This window comes from Spodoptera frugiperda, chromosome 23 (genome assembly GCF_023101765.2).
Source record: "Spodoptera frugiperda isolate SF20-4 chromosome 23, AGI-APGP_CSIRO_Sfru_2.0, whole genome shotgun sequence".
Taxonomy (NCBI): domain Eukaryota; kingdom Metazoa; phylum Arthropoda; class Insecta; order Lepidoptera; family Noctuidae; genus Spodoptera; species Spodoptera frugiperda.
The window spans coordinates 1,872,098-1,896,346 of NC_064234.1; the positions used below are offsets into that span (position 1 = coordinate 1,872,098).

At 34.5% G+C, this 24,249-nt stretch overlaps 1 protein-coding gene and 1 long non-coding RNA gene across 4 annotated transcripts in view; one reads left to right on the plus strand and one right to left on the minus strand.

Annotated features, from left to right (window-relative positions):
- The window catches only part of LOC126912175 (uncharacterized), a 44,151-nt gene that overhangs the window by 1,440 nt on the left and 18,462 nt on the right, over positions 1 to 24,249 (plus strand). The window lies entirely within an intron of this gene.
- The window catches only part of LOC118266850 (uncharacterized), a 35,677-nt gene that overhangs the window by 888 nt on the left and 10,540 nt on the right, over positions 1 to 24,249 (minus strand). The window contains exons 2-10 of one of the 3 annotated variants that reach the window (XM_050703046.1): positions 4,783 to 4,848; positions 4,217 to 4,355; positions 2,715 to 2,845; positions 2,139 to 2,248; positions 1,801 to 1,946; positions 1,509 to 1,716; positions 1,291 to 1,332; positions 1,150 to 1,200; positions 239 to 355 (exon numbers count right to left, since the gene is read on the minus strand). In XM_050703046.1, the coding sequence (XP_050559003.1) occupies positions 239 to 355; positions 1,150 to 1,200; positions 1,291 to 1,332; positions 1,509 to 1,716; positions 1,801 to 1,946; positions 2,139 to 2,248; positions 2,715 to 2,845; positions 4,217 to 4,355; positions 4,783 to 4,848 (1,010 nt within the window). The remainder of the gene's footprint in view (positions 1 to 238; positions 356 to 1,149; positions 1,201 to 1,290; positions 1,333 to 1,508; positions 1,717 to 1,800; positions 1,947 to 2,138; positions 2,249 to 2,714; positions 2,846 to 4,216; positions 4,356 to 4,782; positions 4,849 to 24,249) is intronic. The other 2 variants (XM_050703047.1, XM_050703048.1) reach the window with 2 other exon arrangements.

Genomic DNA, 24,249 nt, shown 5'->3' on the forward strand with positions numbered 1-24,249 from the left:
GTCTGTAATCAACATAATTTACTTAAGAATTGATTATTATCAATATTTGAATATAGATTTTTTGTTATTGTGCTAAAAATAACATAGTTTAACCTATAACCTTCAATTATTCTAATAGAGAATTATTTAATTACTACCTACTGAGTCATCTAATTTACCTACATTTCAACTAAATAAAAATATTACTTTCGGATATCAATAGTATTAAAATAAAATTTCAATCAAATGAAACACTCACGGGCAAGTACACAATTCTTCAGGACAATTAGGAGGGTATCGAAGGCAGTTGGTCTGACACCAGCTCAGCATTCCTGGGAGTCTGCTGAAGGACCTAGTCGGCACACACACTTGATCCCTGAAACATTATTATTCTACGTATTAGATATTTTAGCCTAAATTAGGACATTCTCCGTTTTTATGTACACACCCATAACTCGACCTGTAGCAGGAGGTTTAGAAACCAGTCCGATTGGTGACAATAAATAAATAAACTAGAAATTAAAGGAAACTAGTTTTTGGTTGCTTCACCTTTCTCGACTAAATACGGTACCTAAGCATTAATACGTAAATTATTGTGGAAAGTTTTTAACTCCTATATAGAAAGGATATAATGCGTCTAAATGGAAATAAATAAACACGATTGAGAGATATAAGTTCTTGAAGAGAGCTACCTACATTTAACGTAGGTGCAAATTCTATATTTACACAGATTACAAATTAACAGGAATATGTAAAAGGGCTATTACGAATAGTCGACGAAAATCTGTCATAGGAGTTCTGAAAGTTCGAATTAGAGCATTACTATTAGTTTTACGTTTTCAATGGACTTACAACATCTAGCAAAAGCCTAAAACTGAAGCATCTACTCCAAACAGATACATTGTTATAATACAAAGATTTTCAGTCCATTCACAGCACAGGGTCATGTTAGTCACAACTACGGAAGACTATACAGCTGTACATTCTTAATTATACACAGAAAAGGGATACGGGGTTGACAGCTTGTTAGTTACGTCATAATTTGTACACTAAGTATATGAGGACTAAACTACGGAACACAACGTAAAGAGGGGGAGGGAAATTTATTCACAAAGACACCGTCACTTCAGCCATAACCTTTAAAATCATTAAGGACATGACAAAGTATACCTAATGATCGGTGGAACAAATTCCTCCACGGAATCTGTATCAATATCGTTGCTGAAAGAAAACGTTCAATATTATAGTGCACGTTAATGACAGTTGACATATAATTTTATACATTAAACATACATAATGTTTAGGTTTTACCTAATAACGTACGATTCCTTTCGGATATCCGTCAGTTTCTGTCTGAAATATTAAGCCACAAGATACATAAAGTATTGTAAAAGTATTATAAAGTGCTTAAATATATACTGATATAAATATACGTAAAACATATAAAAGAAAATAATAAAATTACAGAAATACACACATTTATAAACAAAATAATACAAGAGTTGAGTAAAACTGTGGTGTTATCCCACCTGACGACCAGAGGGTAGACATTTCTGGGCATGTTAAGGTCCCTGTAGTAAAGGAGGAAGGGATAGTCTCTTCTGAGGTCTCCAGCGAAGGCAGGCGGAAGACCACCAGTGCTGGTTACCACACTGACGTCAGCGCAATTCCTGAACGTCTCTGAGCGACCACAACCGACGGCTTCAGTGCCGTTTGCGCAAACACCCCACATATTTCCTGTGAAAATGAAAATTATCTCCTTATTACCTATCTCTGAAAACTACTATCACCTACAACAATTAAACTCTTAGTTAATTTTACCTGTGTAATAAGTCCATTGTAGAACACACTGTGTGCAAGTCACGTAGGGAGGCAGACGCACCCTGTACCTGAAGATCTCTTTCTTAGCCGTGTCCAATGGGATTAAGAACCTGTCGTCTCTTGTCTCGGAAATGTATAGCGGATACCTGACAAAAAAAAAATTGAAGACTTTTTTCCAATCTACTTACGTAGCAAAATTGCCAAATCCTACGTATTTTTACTCCATGTATTTTATGTTCTTGTTATGGTAATAAGGGCCCAATGCCCTTTTAGTCCAAAAAATAAAGTAAGAAAGGGCAATTGAAAACAAAATATTGCGTATTTGGGATTCCACAAACCTGTCAAAGCATTCCTGAGAGGCTTCTTGCTTCGGGTTATTGTTCGGGCATAGCTTCATAACGAATGTTCCAAGATGGTTTGCTGTCAACTCCACTTCTACTTCGATTTCCTGTGGAATTTGATTAGTATCCTACTTAACCGCCGCGATTGCTACTTAAGAACCAACCGCTAAACTCACAGTATCAAAGTCTACTCGTTGAGTATCATCAGTATGTGGATGTACAGTTGATGATCATCAGACTCTTTATAAGAATCTTATAACTACTTTTTCACTAATATTGTTTGACTGCACGGTTGGGCAACCGGCTGCCGTGCAACGTGTAGCGGCTTAGATTCCTGCACGGAGCAGCTATTATGTGTGCTCCACAAATTTTGTTTCGGGTCTGGGTGTTTATGTGGACATGTATGTTTGTAAACGCACCCACAACACAAGAGAAAATGCTAGTATGGGGCAACATTAAAAAAATAACCTATAGTATTCTAGTTCTAGCTCTTCCACAAGGGTCTTCAATTGTTCGTTAGGTTGACTTTTAAGACTCTTACTCTTTATTTGTACCAAATAAGTATTTACTAACCTGGCCAACACTGTAATGTCTGGTGACGATACCTTTCCCGTACATACCACCTGCTTCATGAGGGCGGGGCTCCGGTATGTGGTGCGCGTCACCACATACACCACATTTTCCTTCGTTTTGCTCCCATTGAACTGAAATAGATTAAATGCAATTATTTGTGAACCATTATTTTTTTACAAATACGCACAAAAAACTCAGCTCTGTGTATTTATATCAAACAGAAGGTACGTAAACAGTCTGCAAATTGCAAACAAACGCATAAACCTCAGGGATTTGTGCCATTGACTTTGACAATCCACAATGGTCAGATTCTTTAGATAAGTATACAGAATGAGATTTAAACGAACGTGACTCGCATTAGCTATTTTGTAAATTAACAAATGAAATAGACTTTCAACCTTGAATACTTTTATTGATAGGTCATTGAACTTAATTTTCCGTAAGATCGTTGGCTCGTAGCATCATTAGAGGAATCAATAGAGTAAGAAAAAAATGTTTGCGGTAACTAATAATGCAAGGATAATGCCCTGTACAATGCGGATGTGAAATCTTACCTAATGAAGTTAAAGTGTGAAGATAATTACTTATAATTAGTAAGTAATTAGAATTCTAAAAAAATTTATCATTCTTTGTACCGTAAAACGGAGTGAATAGATTTAAAAGGGTTAATAGATACGTGAATGGGGTGAATAGATGTTCGTTAAAACTTAATTAACTTATGCTTTTAAAAACCAGCTTCTTACTAACTTGATGATTTAGTAATTAAATATTAGACTAAAAGTTGTTTTTCAATTATGTTAACCTTTACAAATAGAAGTGTGTTAATATTAATTTTGGTTATAGACTGACGCAGATATTGACAGGTTAAGATCCAATTAGGTAATTTACAATTCAAAAACATTAATTTGAATAATAATTGACATGTACAAATGCGGAAGTATCTTGCTTAATCTTGTAGATTGTCAAAGATTGTTTTTATTTTATTGCAGATTAGCATATAGATCGATAATAATATGACAAAAACTGACTTTAATCTCGAAAGGTAGGCGCCACGAAAATAAAACCAAATACTGATATAAAAAAAACGCATTCTTGTCCGTACATAGCACCTCGACCAAACACTTGTTGATACAATAGGTATGCAAACATTTTTTTTAATCTTTATTAAATTAATAGGAGGGCTTAATCACACAGTGATTATGTCAAAATGTTAAAGCCATGTCTATTGCAGGTCTGCTCATATTGGCTTGATCGATCCACGGAAAGCGGTGGATGTTTGGTTGGATCGTTTTGTACCAGATCCCTTTACTTAACGATCTTTGATTGAAGTATTCGGTCCACATGCAAACAAATTTTTGAATCGACACTGAGAGTTTTTACGCATACCTAGGCATCTATTTACATGTTTGTTTTCTATCATTATTTATCTACTGGCTTAATTTCTCTTCAAAACCCAACCATAATTTAATATTACGTACTATATTTTTAAGATCATTAATTACCTGCATACCCTCCACAGAAGAGCTCGTTGTCGTTGTAGTTGACAGGGTTGGGGAACCCGAACCTCCACATAGAGTTACGAGCTGGTGGGTCCATCAATCTGCCGTGACCCTCGGCACCGCGGCGTGCACTCCCTAACATCTGGAAAATAGGATAAAAGTGGCTTTTTTATTTATGGCCAGACTGCCAAAAAAAGTGTTTAAAATCCAATAATTCCAATCCAATCAGTCAAGGAAAGATTTGATTTTTTATTTAGTTACGAATTTTTAGTAACATTTATCACGAAGCCTAAAAAAAAGATCTTGATGATCGTGACTATAATATGGATACCTAGTGTTTTTTGAGATGGGAAAGTCATCCAATAGCTTCTCCCACCTTGCGTATCAGACTCTTACTGACTAAAAACCACCCCGTTGCTACTTCTGTTTTTTAAGCTGGAGCCCTGTTAATCCGCTAGGCAGTCCGCAAAAATTTATAGTGTCTGTGTCATTTTGAGTATAACATACGTAACGATGATACGATGTAATTACGATGGATTATATTTAGTTCATTCAAGACCAAGACTTACCTGTAGTAGAAATATCCAAAATGTGAGGAAAGACGTCCCTCCCGACTTATGCCTCCTTAACTCCATCTGAAACAGAAAGAGCGTGTTATTTAATATAAAAAAAACATTAAATTATCGTCTGCCATCTAAAGTTTTCCGTAACATTATAATATTTGTGCAAGGCGAGGTGATCGAACTTTTAAATCGATAAGAGATAAAATGAGTCAAAAATTTGTTTACGTGCAATGCAAGAAATAATCAAGTTACCATATTCTTTTTATTGTGTTTTTATATGTACGTATTTAAGATTATAATTTGAAAATTTCACAGGAAGTAAAGTGCTGTCAAACCGTTACAAACACCTGCAGATTGCGATTATTTTTAAAATTATATTACCGTTTTTAGCAGCAGCTGTGCAAAAATGCGACCGACGCGATCACGTCGTAAAATCAATAGATTATTTTTCTTAAAACCTTATTTTAAAGATAACAACGGTACATGAAGAAATTCGATAGCATCCAGCTTGGTCCCGGTGTTTTGTGCCTATAATAAAGTGTGATTTTATCGCTTTTTACCAACATTAGTGTCGGCTAAACGAGCACAAAGTTACGAGATAGAATGTAATTTATTTTTTAAGCAACAACGGCACTATTCTTGAATTAATTAAGTTGCCATTTTAATAGAATATCTATGAAATATGAGTAGGATTGTCATATTGATAGGATTTATAGTGGAGAAACATAATTAAGATGGCAATTTAAGGATCAATCGCCTACAATTAATAAAGCTTTAACTAAATCTAAAGTTAAACAAAGATCTAGTTTGTAGATTCTTTTACTCTAAAATCCTTTTAAATTTGCCGACTTCAAAATATTTACGTTTACATAGAATTGCTTTTAGATTTTACACATCCAAATACAGCATGACAAAAAATGTAGTCTATGTTTTGTCCCGAATAAGGCACGGAGTACGTGTTTGAACAAATAATGAAACTAAGCGAATGAACTTTACTCTCAATACTTTTAAACAAACAAGTTCAAAACATGAGCAAAAACACTCATAAATCATGTCGTATAATAAAACTAAAAATACATATATTTTTTATCTTAATTGTGGTTAAAAGACTCCATTTAAATGTGTGAATCTTTTTTTAGAACAGCTTTGATTTAGAATCTTTTGATTGCAATTTTAATTAGGTTTTTGTGCCGTTCTACGCATTTTAAAGGTACCGAAAAGTAACTTTTTACTTTTTATGAGATTTTTTTAGATTTTAGTTTAGATGACCTAACCTACATTTGATTTCTACACATTTCTAATTAAAAATTACCGTTCTTAGCATGAAAAAAACACAACTAGATCATCCACCCGAGCGAAATGGCATGCTTGCGTTGTGTAAGAGGGGTTGAAGACTCAATTACCCCCCTTCCCAATCTTAGATGGTTTTCCAACAACCCTTAAAACTCAAAAGGCCGGCAACGCATTTGATTACTATGTTTCGGGTGTGAAATGGGAATAAAAAACGTTGAGTTTTTTATTGTATTCACGTGTCTCAACCGCAGCCATAACATCATCGTCATGTATAATCGTTTACTCATTCGGTTTTTCGCGAACGAGGTTACCCACCGCGTACCATTTGCATAGAATGGATAATTGAATTGTGACCTCAACGACATAATACCAATTTTGGATGAAGCAATTATAGCATCACATGTGTCGAAAATAGAGTCCGATTTTACTTGTCAGGGTTTAGGGAGACGCGTGGAAAACGTGTGGTACAAACATTAGGAGGTAGCGGGAATATTAAACCTACATTGGTTCCTCAAAAGTCTGTAAAATATTTAATAAGTTATTATATAACTAGCTTTTGCCCGCGACTTCGTTCGCGTGGAATAGTGACTTCCGGCAAATTTTTGGTTTTAACCACATAGTTCCCGATCTCGCGGGATCTCTTCAAAAATGAGATGTGGAAGATATTCCAGGGAACTCTTCAAAAATCAACATAATGAGCTCTGCGTTTGAATTTAATAGATGTATACTCACTTAGGGCATTGAAAAAATAGTTTAAAAACGGACTTAAACTAACTTAAAACTAAAGAAAGCTACGAATTACGAATTTATAACAATTAAAAAAGAAACTATATTACAACCTATCCTCTATGCTATAATAACCAAGCTTAAACTAAATAATTTAAAAGAAACGACTTAAATCTAATCTAATTAAAAAAAAAATTAGACTTACAATTTTATTAAAAAAACTAACTACAGTAACTACTAATAATCGATATCAAACTAAACCTACGTTAAATAGTTTAACCAAAAAACCAGGAAAACCCAACAAATAAACTTATTAATTGACAAATACAACGAAACCAATTTAGAATATACGAAACAGCAGGACCACTACAGACAAATAATCATACGACTGATAATACACTTTTTCTACGATAGTACCGAAGCGCTCGGCCGATACCCAACCAAATGAATGTAACGAAACCATAGCGCGATCTATTTCGATCCCAACGCCATCTATCGAGGATAAAGACAACTTGGATTATTTATTTATACTCCGTTCGGGCATTTTCTTTGTACTAAAAGTTTAATAAGTTTAACCGCAGCCATAACATCATCGTTTAATTATCATTGATATTATTTTTTTCATACCTTTTTACTATTTATTTACTTTTTTCGATGAATTAAAACAATAACATGAACCGAAGTCGTGTAACGATCGACATAGAATTATCTATACTCCGTTAGAGCATTTTCTTTGTACTAAATGTTTTATTATATTGATATTATTTTTTTCATACCTTTTTACTATTTATTTACTTTTTTCGATAAATTAAAACAATAACATGAACCGAAGTCGTGTAACGATCGACATAGAATTATTTATAAATAATTTATTTCTTATTTTTATTTTTTGATTTTTGAAATAAAAATATATCTATGTCCTTTCTAAGGTTCTAAACTATATCTGTACCAAATTTCAACCAAATCCGTCAAATAGTTGCGGAGATTAATGGTATAAGCATAGAATGTTCGACGTGATTCTTTAATTTGACATAACTTTTTTATTTATGAACCGATTGACATGAAACAAACACTAAATGTAAATTTAAGCATCCCACAATATATTCGTGAAAACCGCATCCAACTCGGATCAGCCGTTTCTGAAGCGCGCACACGAACAGACAAACAGACAAACAGACAAACAGACAAACAGACAAAAAAAAAGTTAATTACATTTTTGGGTTCGACATCGACATAACAATAACCCCTGCTATTTTTTTTTTTTTATTTTCAATGTACAGACAGCACTTTTCTACGATTTTATTATATGTATATAGATAAATATCGATTGATAAAAGACAATAATTAACGTCCTTTATAAGTTTATCTGCTAATGCTAAGTTGTAACCAAACTTTACTGTTTACCGCAAAAGTTAGTGACTCACACCATTCTCCGAAGTTAGGGGCGTTGACAGGCCAGCATTGTTTGTAGGCGTGTAGGTCAAGATCCTCGCGGCCTTGACTCGCGGCTTAGATGCGCGTGCGCAATTATGCGCGATTTACTTATTATGTCAGCGGGGAGTAAAATTACCATACATCTGCACATTAATTATTTATTATTATAGTTAATGAATCTATGGTTAAGATATTTATAAATCGATCGTCATTAATTATTACTTGATTTATTTCATGTATAAATTAAATTGGTTTTTCTTATATGTTTTTTATCTAAGCTCTTAAAGAAAAAAAAAAAACATAACTGAATAGTTTTTGTAGTCTAAAATGCTTATTACATACTTACATAAAGTTTTTGGTTCCTGTCATGAAAAATTAATGATTTTTGTATATTTTCCACAAATTATATTTGTATTTTATTTAATTTATTACTAAACTATTCTCGTTCTTGAGAAAATGTCAGCGAAAAGGGCGGGCAGGAACATTATTACCTACTTAGTATTTTATTGTAAACTTTATTGTATCTCGTTTACCACTTTAGATAACTTGTAAATTATAGGATTACGGAAACTACTTACCTACACAACATACACGGTACCTTTAAGGAATACGTTGATAACTTTTCTTAATTCGGACCGTAGATATACACACCTAATAAATAATGTTTTTAATATTTACATGATTGCACTGGCGTACCGTGCCCCCGTATAAAAAAATGTTTGGGTGCCCTTGTTTTTTGGGAAGGTATCATCCAATGACTAGTCCTGCCATTTGGGTGAAGCGAGAGAAACAGAGTAGGACTCCTGCTTCGAATCACAAGCCGCGGTAACCCGTTAGGTAATCCGCAGATCCAGATCGGGCATCAGCCCTGCTAGGCCCCACCTGTATTGGTCTCTCAAAATAAAAAATTGGGAAGTTTTTATTTTTTGCTTTCACACATTGGGGTCCCATATAATTGAATAAGTACCTATTTCAACGAAATAGGTATTTATTTAATATGAGGATGTTTGTAACTTTGTAAGTAACTTTTCCTGTTCTGTTCATTTTATAAATAATTACATAGGTAAGTAAATATCGGTATACCTACTGCAGGTACTATGAAAGTAATTGGCGGTTGCCCCCGCAGAGATAACTCGCGATATTATCATAATTACAAGTAATTGAGTATGTCACAGTGATCATTATGAACGAGCACCGATAACTGCACATCATATTTTATGTAGCCATTATTTATTGGCAGTACAAGTATATCTTTGTAACTCTATCAATAAATATTGAGAAATGCATCTTAGCATATTATATTATAATAACTATCATGAGACATAATAAATTAACTACTACTACTAGTCGCGGTTTACTCACGTACATTATTACGGGAAAAAAGCTCTACTAGTTTCGAGTTACAGAGGGACTCATCCTCATGAGCAGCGAGCACAGACGACGACTTCGTGTAGCCTAGTTTAACCGACATAGTAAGTACATGTTTTCCACATACACCTGAGTACCTATACAATATATATATAGGTATCTTTGACTATTTTCAGAGAAATAAACAATTGACCGGAATCTTAATTAAATATTATGTATGCACCTAGTCTCAAGATCGACAAAATGCTACATAAATACCAACATAACTAATTTCAAACTAAATGTCGTGTAAATCATTTATTTTATTAAGATGTTTCAAGTGTATAATTTACTTAAATGTTAATTTAGACATTTAGAGCAAAGATTATCATACAACTATTTATTTAAATTAATCACGTTAAATTTAAATCTTTCTGATGTTTTGTTTCAAATGCTAACTTATTTTTGGACTATGCACTTCAGTTTTATTTCCTCGTTGACATTATAGAGATGTCGCTAATGTCGAATTGTGCGGAACTCACTAACGCTCACTGAGCTGCTTGCGTTAGCGTGCTTGCTACTTTTTTAGCCTGGAAAATAATCCAATGACTATCCCCGTCTTGGACGAGGCGAGAGAGAGTGTCAGACTCTTACTGACTAAAAACCACTTCGTTCCTACTCCTGCTTTAAGCCGGAACCCCGGTAACCCGTTAGGTAGTCCGCAGCTCCGGGTCTCATGCTTAGTACTTGAACTAAAACTTACGGCAGTGGTAATTAAATTCTGAGTAACTCTCCAGCAGTGATCGTTAGTATCTCTAGATTTGTCCATGTGTTATAAAAAGTTAGCCATAAAGAACCTTTATCTCAATAGCAACTTTTAGGTCATTTTAACAAAATACAACTCACTAAAGTTACAACTCTGTATACCACAACCTTCACAATCTACCGCCCCTGGTGAAAATCATTCCTCGACAACCATAACAATTATTGCAAGGTAAATATTTAGTGGTAATTGCAATTTACTCCGTGTCACCCAACGACTTGGTAACGCCATGCAGCGACAATAATCGCCTTTTCATTGCCTCACTACATATTACACGGTAATTATACTGTCATTATTATTGATGTTTCAATTAAAACATGTCTCGGACTGCATTCAGTGTCCTTTCGTCATTATTTTAAACTGTTACTCCGAATTGCTTTGGAGCAGGGTTTCCCAAACTATGGGTCGCCACACATTGTTGGGTCGCAAGCGACAAACCAACCGTTCTGTATTTTACTTTTATTATGAGTAACGGGCCCTGAAGGTGGAAGATGGTTTTCCTGTAGAAAGGTGATCTAACCAACCGCAACCGTCTTCGGTATTTTATTTTTAATATTGGTAACGGTTTAATCCCCTAAAAGTGGAAGGATCAGGCATTCTCCTGAGTTTGAGAACTTGATTTATATAAGTCGTAGTCCAGATAACTTTGAAAACCACTGCTTTGGAGGAACGCAATAACAATTGACATGCTTATCACCTATTTTGGAAAAACACACTGAAGTAAGAGACAAAAAGCTGTAGGTACAATTTTTAAATAAATAATTTCACTTTGATTGCAGACTACTTTTAAAAATATTTACCTAGGTATTTACAAAGCTCAAATCAAAGAGATTAACATGTAGGTGTGGATTTGATTTGATGTGTATCCTCTTAGTCAATCGTAAATCTTACTGCCCTTACAAATTGACGTAACCTTCTAATATCTCCTTCGTGACAGGAAAAACCAGATGAGATTCGAGACAATATTTATATTGTATTTATCCTCCATACAATTCCACGTAACAGTGATCTTTTCAATATCAGTTATCAGAACAATTTTACCTTTTACCTTATTAACATGGTACCTACTCCGCGTAGTCAGATCAAACTGATGATTCATGAGGATCACGATTCGGCTATCCATTTTGTTAAATTATCACTCACAGGCTAAAAGTAATTGTGATCCATTTATCTTTAGGTACACTTTGTAACCGCAGAACTGTGGTTTATTATTTATATTTGATTTAGTAAGTTATTTCTTAGTATCCATTAGAGACATGATGTATTTTTTGGTATTGGTACCAGTGTCCTTCGTGTACTTCGTTACTTCGGCACACGACACGTTACAATAAATGTAAAAAAATTAAAACCAACTATAACATTACTTGTTATACTAGTTTCAAATTGATTTTTATAGATTACCTACTAATTCCGTCTCTAACGACCACTCTCCACTCCTGATACCTCAAGATCTCAGGGTCCTCGGACAATATCTCCATGACCACATACGATTGACACTCGGTAATAAAGTCATCAAGTGTAATTTTAATTGCAACATTAACTACTAGTAAGGGGTAATCGCGTGTAATTGGGTGTAAATTACGAGGAATCGTGGTAAAAATGCGCATTGACCTACTTATAGGAGAATACGAGGCATTTCACGGGAATTTACTCAAGACATTGCATTTTATTGCAGTAGGTATTTCATGTATTTAAAATAAGATAATTGTTAGTTTTTACGAGCCCGTGTTATTGAGATTTTGTTTTTGCCAGTGCTCTCTATAAAGACTTTTTTATGGTATAAGCCGTTTAACGATCAGACGGATCACCTGATGGTAAACAATCGCTGCCGCCCATGGACATTCGAAACACCAGTGGCATTACAAGTGCGTTACCGGCCTTTTGCAGCTTAGAAATTAAGGGTTGTTGGGAAATCGAGGTTTGGGAGAATTAGTAAGGACCTCCGGTAACCTTTATTCAACACAATCGATTCAAAAGCTTTAACTTCGGATGTCGTATTTACCTGCCCCGAGGCAGTGACTTACAAATGTTTTTTATTATCATTTAACACTTTAAAGTTTAATTCCATTAATACGCCATCAATACTACGTTGTGACATATTAATAACATACCTACCGATACCAAAATAATTTGGTCGATTGATACCCATATGGACACGGTTCTCCATTTATACGCGTTCTCGGAAATGTTAAAATTGTTGTTATTTAAGTCGATTTTGATTTATAGGTACAGTTGGGTTAAAGAGGCGTACTTGATCCTAAAGAGGCGTACCTATCTAATTAATTATTGGGATTAATTTTCTAGAAGATATAAATAAAACTCTTTCTAAAAATATCTTGGTACGTCGGCAACTATTTATTTAATTAGGTAGTTACTACCTATTTACTGTGTAAACAACTAACTATGTACTTTTTTATGGAAAAGGACGAGACAGACGGCAGCACCAATTACGATTAACATTAGTTACAGTCATTCGATGGAAACCCGCAACACCAGAGAAGGCGCAGGTGCGTTGCCGGCCTTTTAACAAGGAATACACTCTTTTCTTGACTTATCAATAGATTGACTGTGGTCATAGGTACATCACATGCTTGTTATCTTGATATGCAAATGACATGCAAATAAATAGACGTTGATGCCTGTACATAAAGCTTCCCTTTTGTATTACTCCTTTTGGAATAAACAAACAGCTATTTACGCGATATCATATTTTACAACACAGCAAACAAATTAACGGAATGTCCATACTTACGTCCAATAAAGACGAAAAACTTACAAATGAGTATGAACGATGCCCCCCAGCAGCTCGTAACATTATATGAGGAGAGGTAAGTAATGTGATAAAAATGGTGGGCAGAGATCTCGGGATCGATCGTAAAGGATGAAAAGCCAGTGCATTGACTGTATGTTGCACTACCACATATTTTGGACCGAATAAATAAAGAATGTTTATGTTTTGTTGACACAAAGAGGAACCAAAAATAAACGCAAAAAAGACAAAAAAGCCAGTCAAATTCAGTGTCTGTGTAAATAATGTGAGATTAATCGTAATTAGCTTGACCGTGCTTATTAATTTCACATTAGGAAGGACGTTAGGTTTTTTCTTTTTCGAATTTTGGAGCGTACTTAAAAAGCTGTTGTCGATTTCTCGTGAACGTTCTGTTGGTTTTTAAATTATGTTGATAATAATAATATCGGGACCCACTCAAGGTTTCCTCCTGTCTGGCGTGGGTACCTTTACAGTAAAGATGCAAATTCACATACACGTCACACCCAGACTCGAACACTAAAATTGGATCACACGTCTTTCCTACTTTGTACCCCTATCCAACAATATAGAGAACTAGAAGAGAATAGCATTAAAAATAGACCGATTACTTAATCAATAGACACCATTAAAAATACCAGAAGACAAATACATCTTCCTGAATCCTCCTCTCACAAAAGGTAACCTCCAAACCGATCTCCAATAGGAAGAAGCTAAACAATAACAATAGCGAACTATGTAGAACAATATACATAAGTAGATGTACATAGAATAATATGTAAAAGTCAAACAGCACGATTAAGCGACTAATCAAGTCTTAATGTCAAGGACGGACAAACAAAACTAGATAGAAGCAACACTCCATTTTTTGTTACTCTTCAAAGACCAAATCATTCCGACAGTTCTATCAACGTGGTACATCAATCACGTTTATTAAAAGCTCAATAAAATTGTGTATAAAGACAGTAGTAGTCGTTATCAGTTAAATTAATTTGAATAGTACCGAGATGTGGCAGGCGCCTTGAAAAAGTGGTTTGATAAGCTTTGCTTTGCTACCTGTTTAAATACCAGATGCAGTATTTTTATCTGTCTGAAAGATTAGACTATTAAAAATGTTTCAAATTAGCACTGCTGGAATAAGTTTTCGTATTTACGACTCGCTAAGATTTTTGAAGATATTTTAAACTAAGGAACCTAAATGCCGTATTCAGAGTAATTTAACGATTAAACGAACAAAATCGTTACTAAAGAATAGTTTAAGTATTAATTAAATGTCTCTAAGTGCGACAATAAAATATGCATTTTCTCAACAGCTTTTTATCGTCTTATCTTTAGACGTACATTCTGATCCGCCACGTATATGACAGAATGCCAATTAGAAACGCATAGCTCATCTTAATCCCAAACTAAAATGTCCCAGGATTAAAGTTTCAACTCCTTAAACCGTGCAAATATAACCAACTTACTTAAATGAACTAAAAGCCACCACGAAAATAAAGAGAAACAGCTCCATTGGCACCTCTGCATAATGTGGACAACTGACAAGAACCCGACACAAAAGGACTAGTATTGACATACAACTTTTTCACCTACCTCCCTGTGTAACGGATTGACTGCACAATAGAGTACAGATGGCAGCACTGACGTTTAAAGCTTGAACGCCTTGCCTTTGCGGCTTTAGAATGTATTGGATATCAACTGACACTTTCATTGTTTAATTTTAATGAATTTATTCAGGTGTTAGTGATTTGTGAACGTAGTTCTACACGTTGTTATTTATCAGTATTATTGGAGGCCGGAGCGTTTACTAACATTATGCTATTGAACGTTGAACGAAAACGAAAAGAGAGCGCGTTCGGGCTCCGATTGGCCGGCGGCGTAAATGAACCGACCAATCAGAGTGCCGAATGCGGTTTCGTTTCGTTTTCCTTGAACGTAAACTCATACTAAGGGTACTGATATACATAGGTTAAGTACAACTTAATACATTTACTAAGATACGTTATTCGGAATAACAAAACCTCTGCCAACAATTTTGAAATATTTGACATGGCTATAAAAATAACTCTTAAAAATTCTATAAAACCTACTGACATTTACCAGTTAACGAACCAGTGGCAATTAATAGACAACGCCCGGCACTTGGCGTATTCAGAGATAAACGGCAATAATTGCTAACCGTATCAAGTTACATCGTTAAATTCCTTACGTTTCACAGATTAATTACACTTCCCTCATGACTGACATAATATCGATGATCTAAGCCTAAAACATGGACTGACAAATCTTCTTTTTTATGGTATAAGCCGGTATACGAGCTGATGGATCATCTGATGTTAATCAATCGCCGCCGTTCATGGTCACCCGAAACACTAGCTAGAGGCATTACAAGTGCGTTGCCAGCTTTTGGGGGTTAGGAATTTAAGGGTTGTTGGGGAATCGCGAATTCGAAAGATTGGGAAGGGGGTAATTGATTCAACAGTAACCTCACTCACACAACGAAATACAACGCAAGCGTTGTTTCACGTCGGTTTTCTCTGAAGCCGTAGTATTACTCCGGCCGAACTACGACGCTAAAGCGCGAAGCTAAACAACTAAACATAGCATCCAACCCAATCTGTATTTTTTGGTAAATATAAGTAAAACTTAAATGCTTAGTTATCAAAACTGAGTGTTACATCAGTCAGTCATATTCACTGTCATTCATATATCCACATAGTGTTTCTGATCGTTCAAACTACTTATCATAATATGTATATATACTTTTACTCCCACACCAGAGTTCAAACCGTTAAAACAATGCTCAGTTCTATGTAATAAATATCAATTAATCTGATCAAGCATCAATCAAGAATTAGTCATTGTCATCTGTCAATGATACGTCAACAATTTGACAGTTCAAACTTTTCTCGGTATGTGGACACGACACTGTCAACTGTCAATAATTAGCAGTGTTTATGGGTGACCGTCGTGGGGAGTCGTCGCACCCGCCCTTGGCATTCACGGCGCGACATTGCTCGGGGGCTTGCCTGTCTCGCGTTCATATCTATAATCCACAGACTTACTAAGAGCGCCGATAGATAAATAAAGACTTTGGAAAAACAATAATATAAACTCAAAAAGCAACTTCAATCAAAGTTTCAGTTTACTAAACCCAACCGTCTTTTAAATTAGGTATATTAAAACACTAATCAAAGTAAGACAATGCAGTAATTACTATGATGCGCATGCGCATTCGCTCTACAACTGTAACCAATGGTATACTACCGTTACTGTCAGCACCGTTACTTTTAATGAACCCATTGTTTATGGGCGACATATTATTACGATCACCATGACTCGAGCGCATGATTTAATCAAATTCTGTATTCAAATTAACTGTTTGTTTCAAACCTTTGCGGTTTGCCGCGGTCACTGCGGTGAAACTAATAAGGACGAAATAAATATATCTACCTAAGTACCTACATTTGCTTACACTGGAACGGTACTGAGAAAGCGTATTTTAAAAAACAGATTCTTAACGAGATACATGCTAAGTTCAGTCGAAAAACGTAGAATTACTGAATAAATAAATGTATCTTATAGCCTCTCAGAAGCGTAGCTTCAAGCTCAGAAGTTTTTTTTTTATGGAATAGTGAACAAACGGGTCACCTGATGGTAAGCGATCAGCGCTGCCTATGGACACCCCCAACACCAGAGGAGTCATAGGTGTCACAGGTGCGTTGCCGGCCTTTTAAAAAGGAATACGTTATTTTCTTATCGGTTCGTAAATACCGCCGACGACAGCTCATTTCGGGTTCTCTGTGCGAGGCAGAAAGTAACATTAGCAACATTTAATGCATAGAAATCATACTTAATTACTAATTAGGTGTCTAAATGTTCAAGAGAAAAGCTTATTATTACTCAACTTGATGCCTGGCAGTAGCTATTAATATCTCTTATCTCAGAGCTAACAAAAATCTGGTTCCTTGAATATCACAAATAAGATTTTATTATTCGATGCTTTTATTGAGAAGGTACACTTTTTTCGATAAAATGTCACATCGCCACCCAGTAACAGATCATCTAATAATATTCAAGGTCGCCAATCAACTTTGCAAGTTTTCCAATCAATTATGTTGACAAAACATGAACTATGACATTTTAAACAATAATAATACTTGCTAATATCTAGTATGAGTGTGATAATTAAGTTTGTTTGTTTGTTTTCTAATCCCGATTGCGATTAATTTATTGCATCTTCGGACACTTTTCATTACTAATTCACCGATAACCAGTCATTGAAGCTGTAAGTAGATGCCTAACAGCCTTTATTTATCCCGTGACTTGTCCCGCCTAGGGTAAGGCGAGAGGAGTGTCAGACTTTTACTGGCTAAACACCACACCGTTATTTATCCTACTTTGATGGATATATAAATAATTTTCCGAAACACTAAATTTAAAAAAAAAAAAAAAAAAAACACTAAATCATACAAACATTGACTCTTGTTACCATTCCTAGGTCTATATCAACGAAAACTGGAGCAGAATGTCGCGCATTCAAGTAAACCAAACTGGTTCAGTTTAAAGACATAAATAAGTAATTGGTTAATCGTATATTCAGATCGCATGCGGCTAAAACCCCTTTGTTCCTTGTTTGGCAATTCCTAGTTTTTGTCGCAATTAAAGCCTTCAAGTTGATCAACAGACACCAAACTGTATTAGCTTCAACATTATAATTACACCTCATTGATTAATTCAATATTATTTATGAGAACTTCATGTAAATTATGTCAACTAGAGCAATTTTTTTACTTAATCAATGTCAACTTAAACTTGATTGTAAGTTGTTAACACGTTCACTGCGGCTGTGCAAGATTAAGACTTACTGCCAGTGCTGTACAAGTCACATACTTCCCGTATCAAGATTGCCTGGTGTGCGTTACGACGTCTATGTTCCCGTATGTAGTCCTGACTTCAACCCTCCACAGAGACATGGAAACTCCTCTGCAGATTTTTTTTTCTGTACCAATACATAGTTAACATCCTTGTGTATACACAGCTGCCGTAGCACGGGGTTCTTAGTAATATTTTAAAAGTTACAGGTAGTTTTAAAAATAGTTGATTTTACGGGAAAATACTTGTCGTGGCGCATACAACAGTCGTATTGCTAGGGATGGGGTATCACAAAAACGTTGTTTTGTTTTAGATTCATTATTTTTTATTAGAGTATTACACAATCAACAAAACCTTTTTTGTAATAAAAGTAATAATTGTTAACAAAAACAGTAACTTCTTATTTTAACAAACATTAACAAAACAGTAACTTCTTATTTTATATAATTATTTATTTGTTTTACTCGATAATCTAATCATTAGAAAAAAAAATACTTAAAAAATAATAAGAGTAGTAGGTGCCATACCATGAAATGAGATAATCCTTAATAATATTTCTTTACATAACATCCTGCATAATCACGACTAATAGAAACTTTAAGTAGGATATCGCGTTCTGTAAAAACGTATTGACAAGGCACAGCACTATGACTAAATGAAGCTCACGTTCAGTGCGGTACGGGGTTTAAGATACGGCCAAATAGTTCCCGTAACGCACTATTGTACAATAATTACCTTTCTGTGCGTTACGACAAAATAATTCCCGTACATTTTTATTCTTGTGGCCGACTATGGAGCACCTCTACACTAGGGATTTGAAGACACCCAAGTTGTATTTTGCAAGAAACATCTGTGTGTTTTTCTCTATATCGGAAACTCGAAGCAAAACGCTTCGTGCCAATTGGTGGAATATCAACCGTATATACGGGTTTGTCTGGTGTCTGCCGTTTCTCTGATAATACGATGGTAGAACGGACTAGGGAGAATTAAGTTGTTCTCTTTTTCAGAAACACCCTAACATATTTATCAAAAAATAAATAAATATACCATATGATGGGGATTACTTAAATTAGAACAAAAACAAACACAAATAAAGCAACTTGTGCAACCCAATAACAGTAATAACGATCACCTTTGGCACATTAATTAGTTTCTAATACATTATGAGACTTGAAAATGTCAACAGCATTTTTATACATTTTATTGCTTTGTTTCAAACATTTCGATAATCAAACGATGATTCAGATACCGTTTTGTATGTATTAAATTAATTTGTCCGTTGTCTTATGAATGTGATAGCGAAGACATTGATCCCATCGGATTAAACATATAAATATTAATGATCGTATAAAACACGGACATTATGGAAAGGCGCAGAATCACTCACATTACTTAAATTTACTAAAAATCACGGTTTACTCACGTAAATTAATTGAGAAAAGCTCTACTAGTTTCGAGTCACAGAGGGACTCTTCATCATGAGCAGCGTGCGCAGATGCTACGATATCACACAGCTTACCAGTACTACGTGAGTAAACCGTGATTTTTAATTAATTTAGTATGTCTCACGATCATTATTATAAAAATACTCACAAGACCTTTTTGACACTTCCCTCTCGCATCACCCAGGGCGGGAGTATCTTGTCAATTAATTAATTTTCTCTCAAAAAGCATTCGAACTCAACTTATGAAGTTGTTGACCTGTCAGTATAAATAATATACAACGCACGTAATCTGATTCTGATTGTAATCTTCACTGACTCTGCTATAAAGATTGCTATCGACCATAATCGATTTATCGACACTACCTAACTACTAATATGGCCTTTAACATTTGTAAATTAAAAACATTTAACTTAATTGATTCTAAATGGGTTCCAAATTAAATTAGTACCTATTATTTTATAAAACTGGAACACGTGAAACAAACAAAAACAGTAGTTATATTGGGTCGCTTTAGTAGATGAAGTAAATTGAAGAATTTTTTAAGTTTATTTTTTTCCATTAATTTATCCATAAGTCAATAATAACTGTCTCCGTTACTTAATTAAGTTCTACACATCTGACATGATCAGAGATTACTGTTAAATGTCACAAAATGTACACCCACCTTCCGATACTCGATTAATTGGATCGATAGTGACATACGAAAGGTTCACGTAGGTACGGCAGCATGCATTATGCCATTACTCCAAAAATAGGTGTAAAGAAAAGGTCTGATCTGAATATCAGTTACTTTTTTTTGTTTTTGGGATAATCATCCAATAACTTCTCCCACCTTGCGTGAAGCGAGAGGGAGTGTTATACTCTTACTGACTAAAAACCACCCCGTTCCTACTCCTGCTTTTCGAGCCGGAGTTGTCCGCAGCTCCGGAGTGAAAATCATCATCATCAGTCTTCATTTTTATATGACTTTACTTACTACTTGTCGTTTACTTTAAGGTGACTGACCTTTTTTTCGGTTTAAGTTTTTCGCTGTTTACTTCCTATTAACTGAAATAATGATGCATGTGCGTATTGCACTTCTAATAACTGCATTAGTTGCATAATTTTCCTGTTGATCTATCGATGGGCAATATTTTAAAAGCTTCGTGACTGCACCAGTGATTTGCGCATCGATAAAAAATATCTCGACTTATTTTGAAATCTGTTTTAATTAATTTTATCTTAGAATGTCATTTTTTGTTATTTGCTCAGTTCTCAAATGTAGAATCTTACTTATTTGTTTAAATATGTATTAAAAACTATTAAATCAAGTCAAAACCAATAATATGCCATCAAAACTGTGGATTCTCAAGCGTAATTTACATAAGTTGTCCGCTTACATACATAATGCGTGACAAATGGACGATTAAATACTTAGAAAAAGGATAAATACGGCTGAGGTCATTAACCGAACAAAAGACGTTAAACATGTGGACATATTCATGTTTTTCTTGAAAATGCATTTATTTTATTGACTTTTGAATATGTAGTTTTGGTATTTAAATATTTGATATCAAAAAAAAACTAGAAAAAATGTATGTGTGTAAAAAGCTTTCCAATATTTTATGAAGTTTTTGTTTGAGATATTTTAAGTTTTCTAATGTAAAAAATAAAAACTGACAAAAAATAAGTAACCAGATCATCTTGTTTAAAAATTGTTCTTAAAATGTCGTTTTACCAATATAAAATGTTTCGTAAAAGAGGAGGTTGTGGAGTACAATATAGGTTTTTATCCTGGGAGATATACATATTTACGGAAAATGTTAGCACGCGTTCGAAGTCGCGGGCACAGCTAGCAATAAAATAAACCAAATTAATAAATATGAGTAAGTAAACCAAAAAAAGATTATAAAAAAAAAAACTTCAAAGACAAGACCTCGCATTGTAAGTACATATCGAACATTCATCACCTTTTTCCCCTCCCTCCCCCAGTTTCTGGTGAATCATTTGACAAGAGGACATGTCACGACTGTCGTGCCACCTTGCGAGTGACTGAGTAAATGTTATTGATTTACATGCAGAGCGCTATCTTTGTCAAATATTTTTTTTTTGTGAACACAAGGCTCTTACCTTTTCAAAGGATATGTCAACCTGTTTCTTTTTTTAAACGTTGCCCCACACTAGGATTTTCTCCTGTGTGGGTGCATTTACAAAACATACTAGTTCACATACACATGACACCCAGACCCGAAAAATCAATTTGTGGATCACACAAAGAATTACCTACTCCGTGCGGAGATCGAATTCGCTACACATTATGTGGCAATCAAAACCTAAATAATTTCAAGTACCTATTTTATTTATCTTCGAGCTTTTACCCGATAATGGGATTTACATAAGAAGGTAAGGACTACCTAGCGGGTTTACCGGGGCTCCGGCTCAAAAAGCAAGACTAGGAACGGGGAGATTTTAAGTCAGTAAGAGTTTTGCCCAAGGCGCCGGAATTCATTGGATAATTTCACCCCCTTTAATAAAAAGTAAATAAAAAATGGTAAGTAAGTATGTTTCAGTCAAATTCACAGCCAGGGCCAAAAGATATATCTAGAAGCCGCCATAACACAGTAGTCTTAAATATAATAATTAGTTCGTTCGCAATAATATCCTGTATCATGTACTGACGCTTTTTTATACACTTTTTGTACCTCAAGGAATGTGAAAGGGACTTTAAAGCGTACATAAAAAGATACGTTTTTATTTGAATACATAATCAACGCCGTGTTATTTATGAATCGATATAAAATAAGTCTAATTTGTGACTTATTATGTTTTTAATGCTCTTGTTTGACATTTCAAGTGTTTAAAAGGTCTTACTCGCGCACTCAGAGTCATTTAATGGTTACTTAACCCAATCCTTAGCAATTGTTTTCCGTACAAAATCGTTACTAAAGAATAGTTTAAGTAAGCATTAAATGACTCTGAGTGTGGCAGTTAATGAACTGCTTTAGGTGAGTAGCTATCTAATGTTCATGATTGACTTACCTATTTAATGTTCAGGTTATTAAATACCGAAATTGAAATGGAACTGAAAGTTCACTGTTTCAGAGATCATCACGTTCAAAACGACGAATAACGGTTTATTGTATCATAGATAGGTAGATAGAAATAAGACAATCTTGTACCATTAGAACATAATTCTATTTATTTACATTTTGAAATGGCTAACGTTTAATTTAAGTCTGTTGCCATATGTAGCTGCTTTTATCAGTTACTTGAGACGTAAGAAACAAGAGAGACCAAAAAATATCTCCAAAATCTCTGTTACGTTGGGCCCAAATTAAATTAAGATTAATTAGCATCTCTTAAAACTTTACGAATTTCTCAACTACAAAGTAAAGCACTCTCATTCACTTAATCCGTAAGTAAATTACGATGTTTCTTTCCGATAAAAATAAAGGATATTTCTTTACAAATTGATTTAAGTAAATTAACCTTATCAAAAAGGAGTAGGTCCAAGCTCAACACTTCTCATACTCGGACGTACCGTATCGAGTTACATTAAAAACCTTTCTTCAAAGGTCACTTTCGGTAGCCATTGAAATATTGGACAGTCCTCTTTCGATATGTTAAAAGAGTTGGTCATTTTATAATTTTTGCTAATTATTTGCATTCGACTAAGAAAGATATTTTTTTTTGTGTGGTGCCTACGAAGTTAGTTAATTTAGCATCACCAACTCTGGCTATAGGCGTCAAAAGAGCCGACTATAAAGACTCACAGATCGGGTTCAGTAAGGCTGATGCCTGATCCGAAAAGCTGCGGAATACCTTGCGGGTTTACTGGGGCTCCGGCTTGAAAAGCTAGAGTAGGAACGGGGTGGTTTTTAATCAGTAAGAGAAGGTGGGAACCACGAAATACAAAACAGATTTAATATAAAGGTATAGGCAGTTAACTCAATCTGTAAAAGGCACATTATTACCCAAAATTACTTTTTAATATGACCTCTAAATCGTTTACGAGGCTATTTACTTAAAATGAAAAAAATACCCTCAACGTTTCCTCGTGAAGACTATAAAACATTAAATTAATATGTTTTCATAACCATATAGGCTATCAAACATTGTTTATAGCTCCATTAAATGAACTCGATTATAAGACAGTATCACAAAAGTCCTAAAATAGGTAAGTATAGAAGCGTTAATTTTTAAAACATTATTGAGTAAAAAATTGCTTCGTTTTTTTTAATAATATGAAAAGAATTTCGTGGTAATCAGAAAAATAATATTTTTTTGGCGACTATCGGTAAGTAGGCTTTTCGCACCTAAAAAAATCTGTTGTTTCATCTTTTTGTTTTTTACACATAAAAACGTTATAAAAGAATGTGAAATCTAAGTGTAACGCTCCAATAACGATCCTTCGTATAAAAACATTAGCCTTAAATTCCGTAAAAATCGACTGTAAACAAATTAAGAGGACCGTTTAAAAACATACATAACTCCAAAAAAAATATCAATCAGCCCCATCAAAACGATACGTATTAACTCCCATTTACTCAAATAAAAGTCTTTCCAATAAATTTATTGAATAACCATGAATTTTAAACGCATTACTACGCTTTAATAAATAAGAACCTTTCTTGTAAGGAAGATCCGACATCGTTATTATGATGCCAATGCGATATGATTTAAATTCGGCCATATTTAATGTTGAACATGCACCCGTATGCAGCGATTGTTATAAACTTTAAAGCTACAAAGAATATTGTCGTAAATAGATCTATAATTTAAG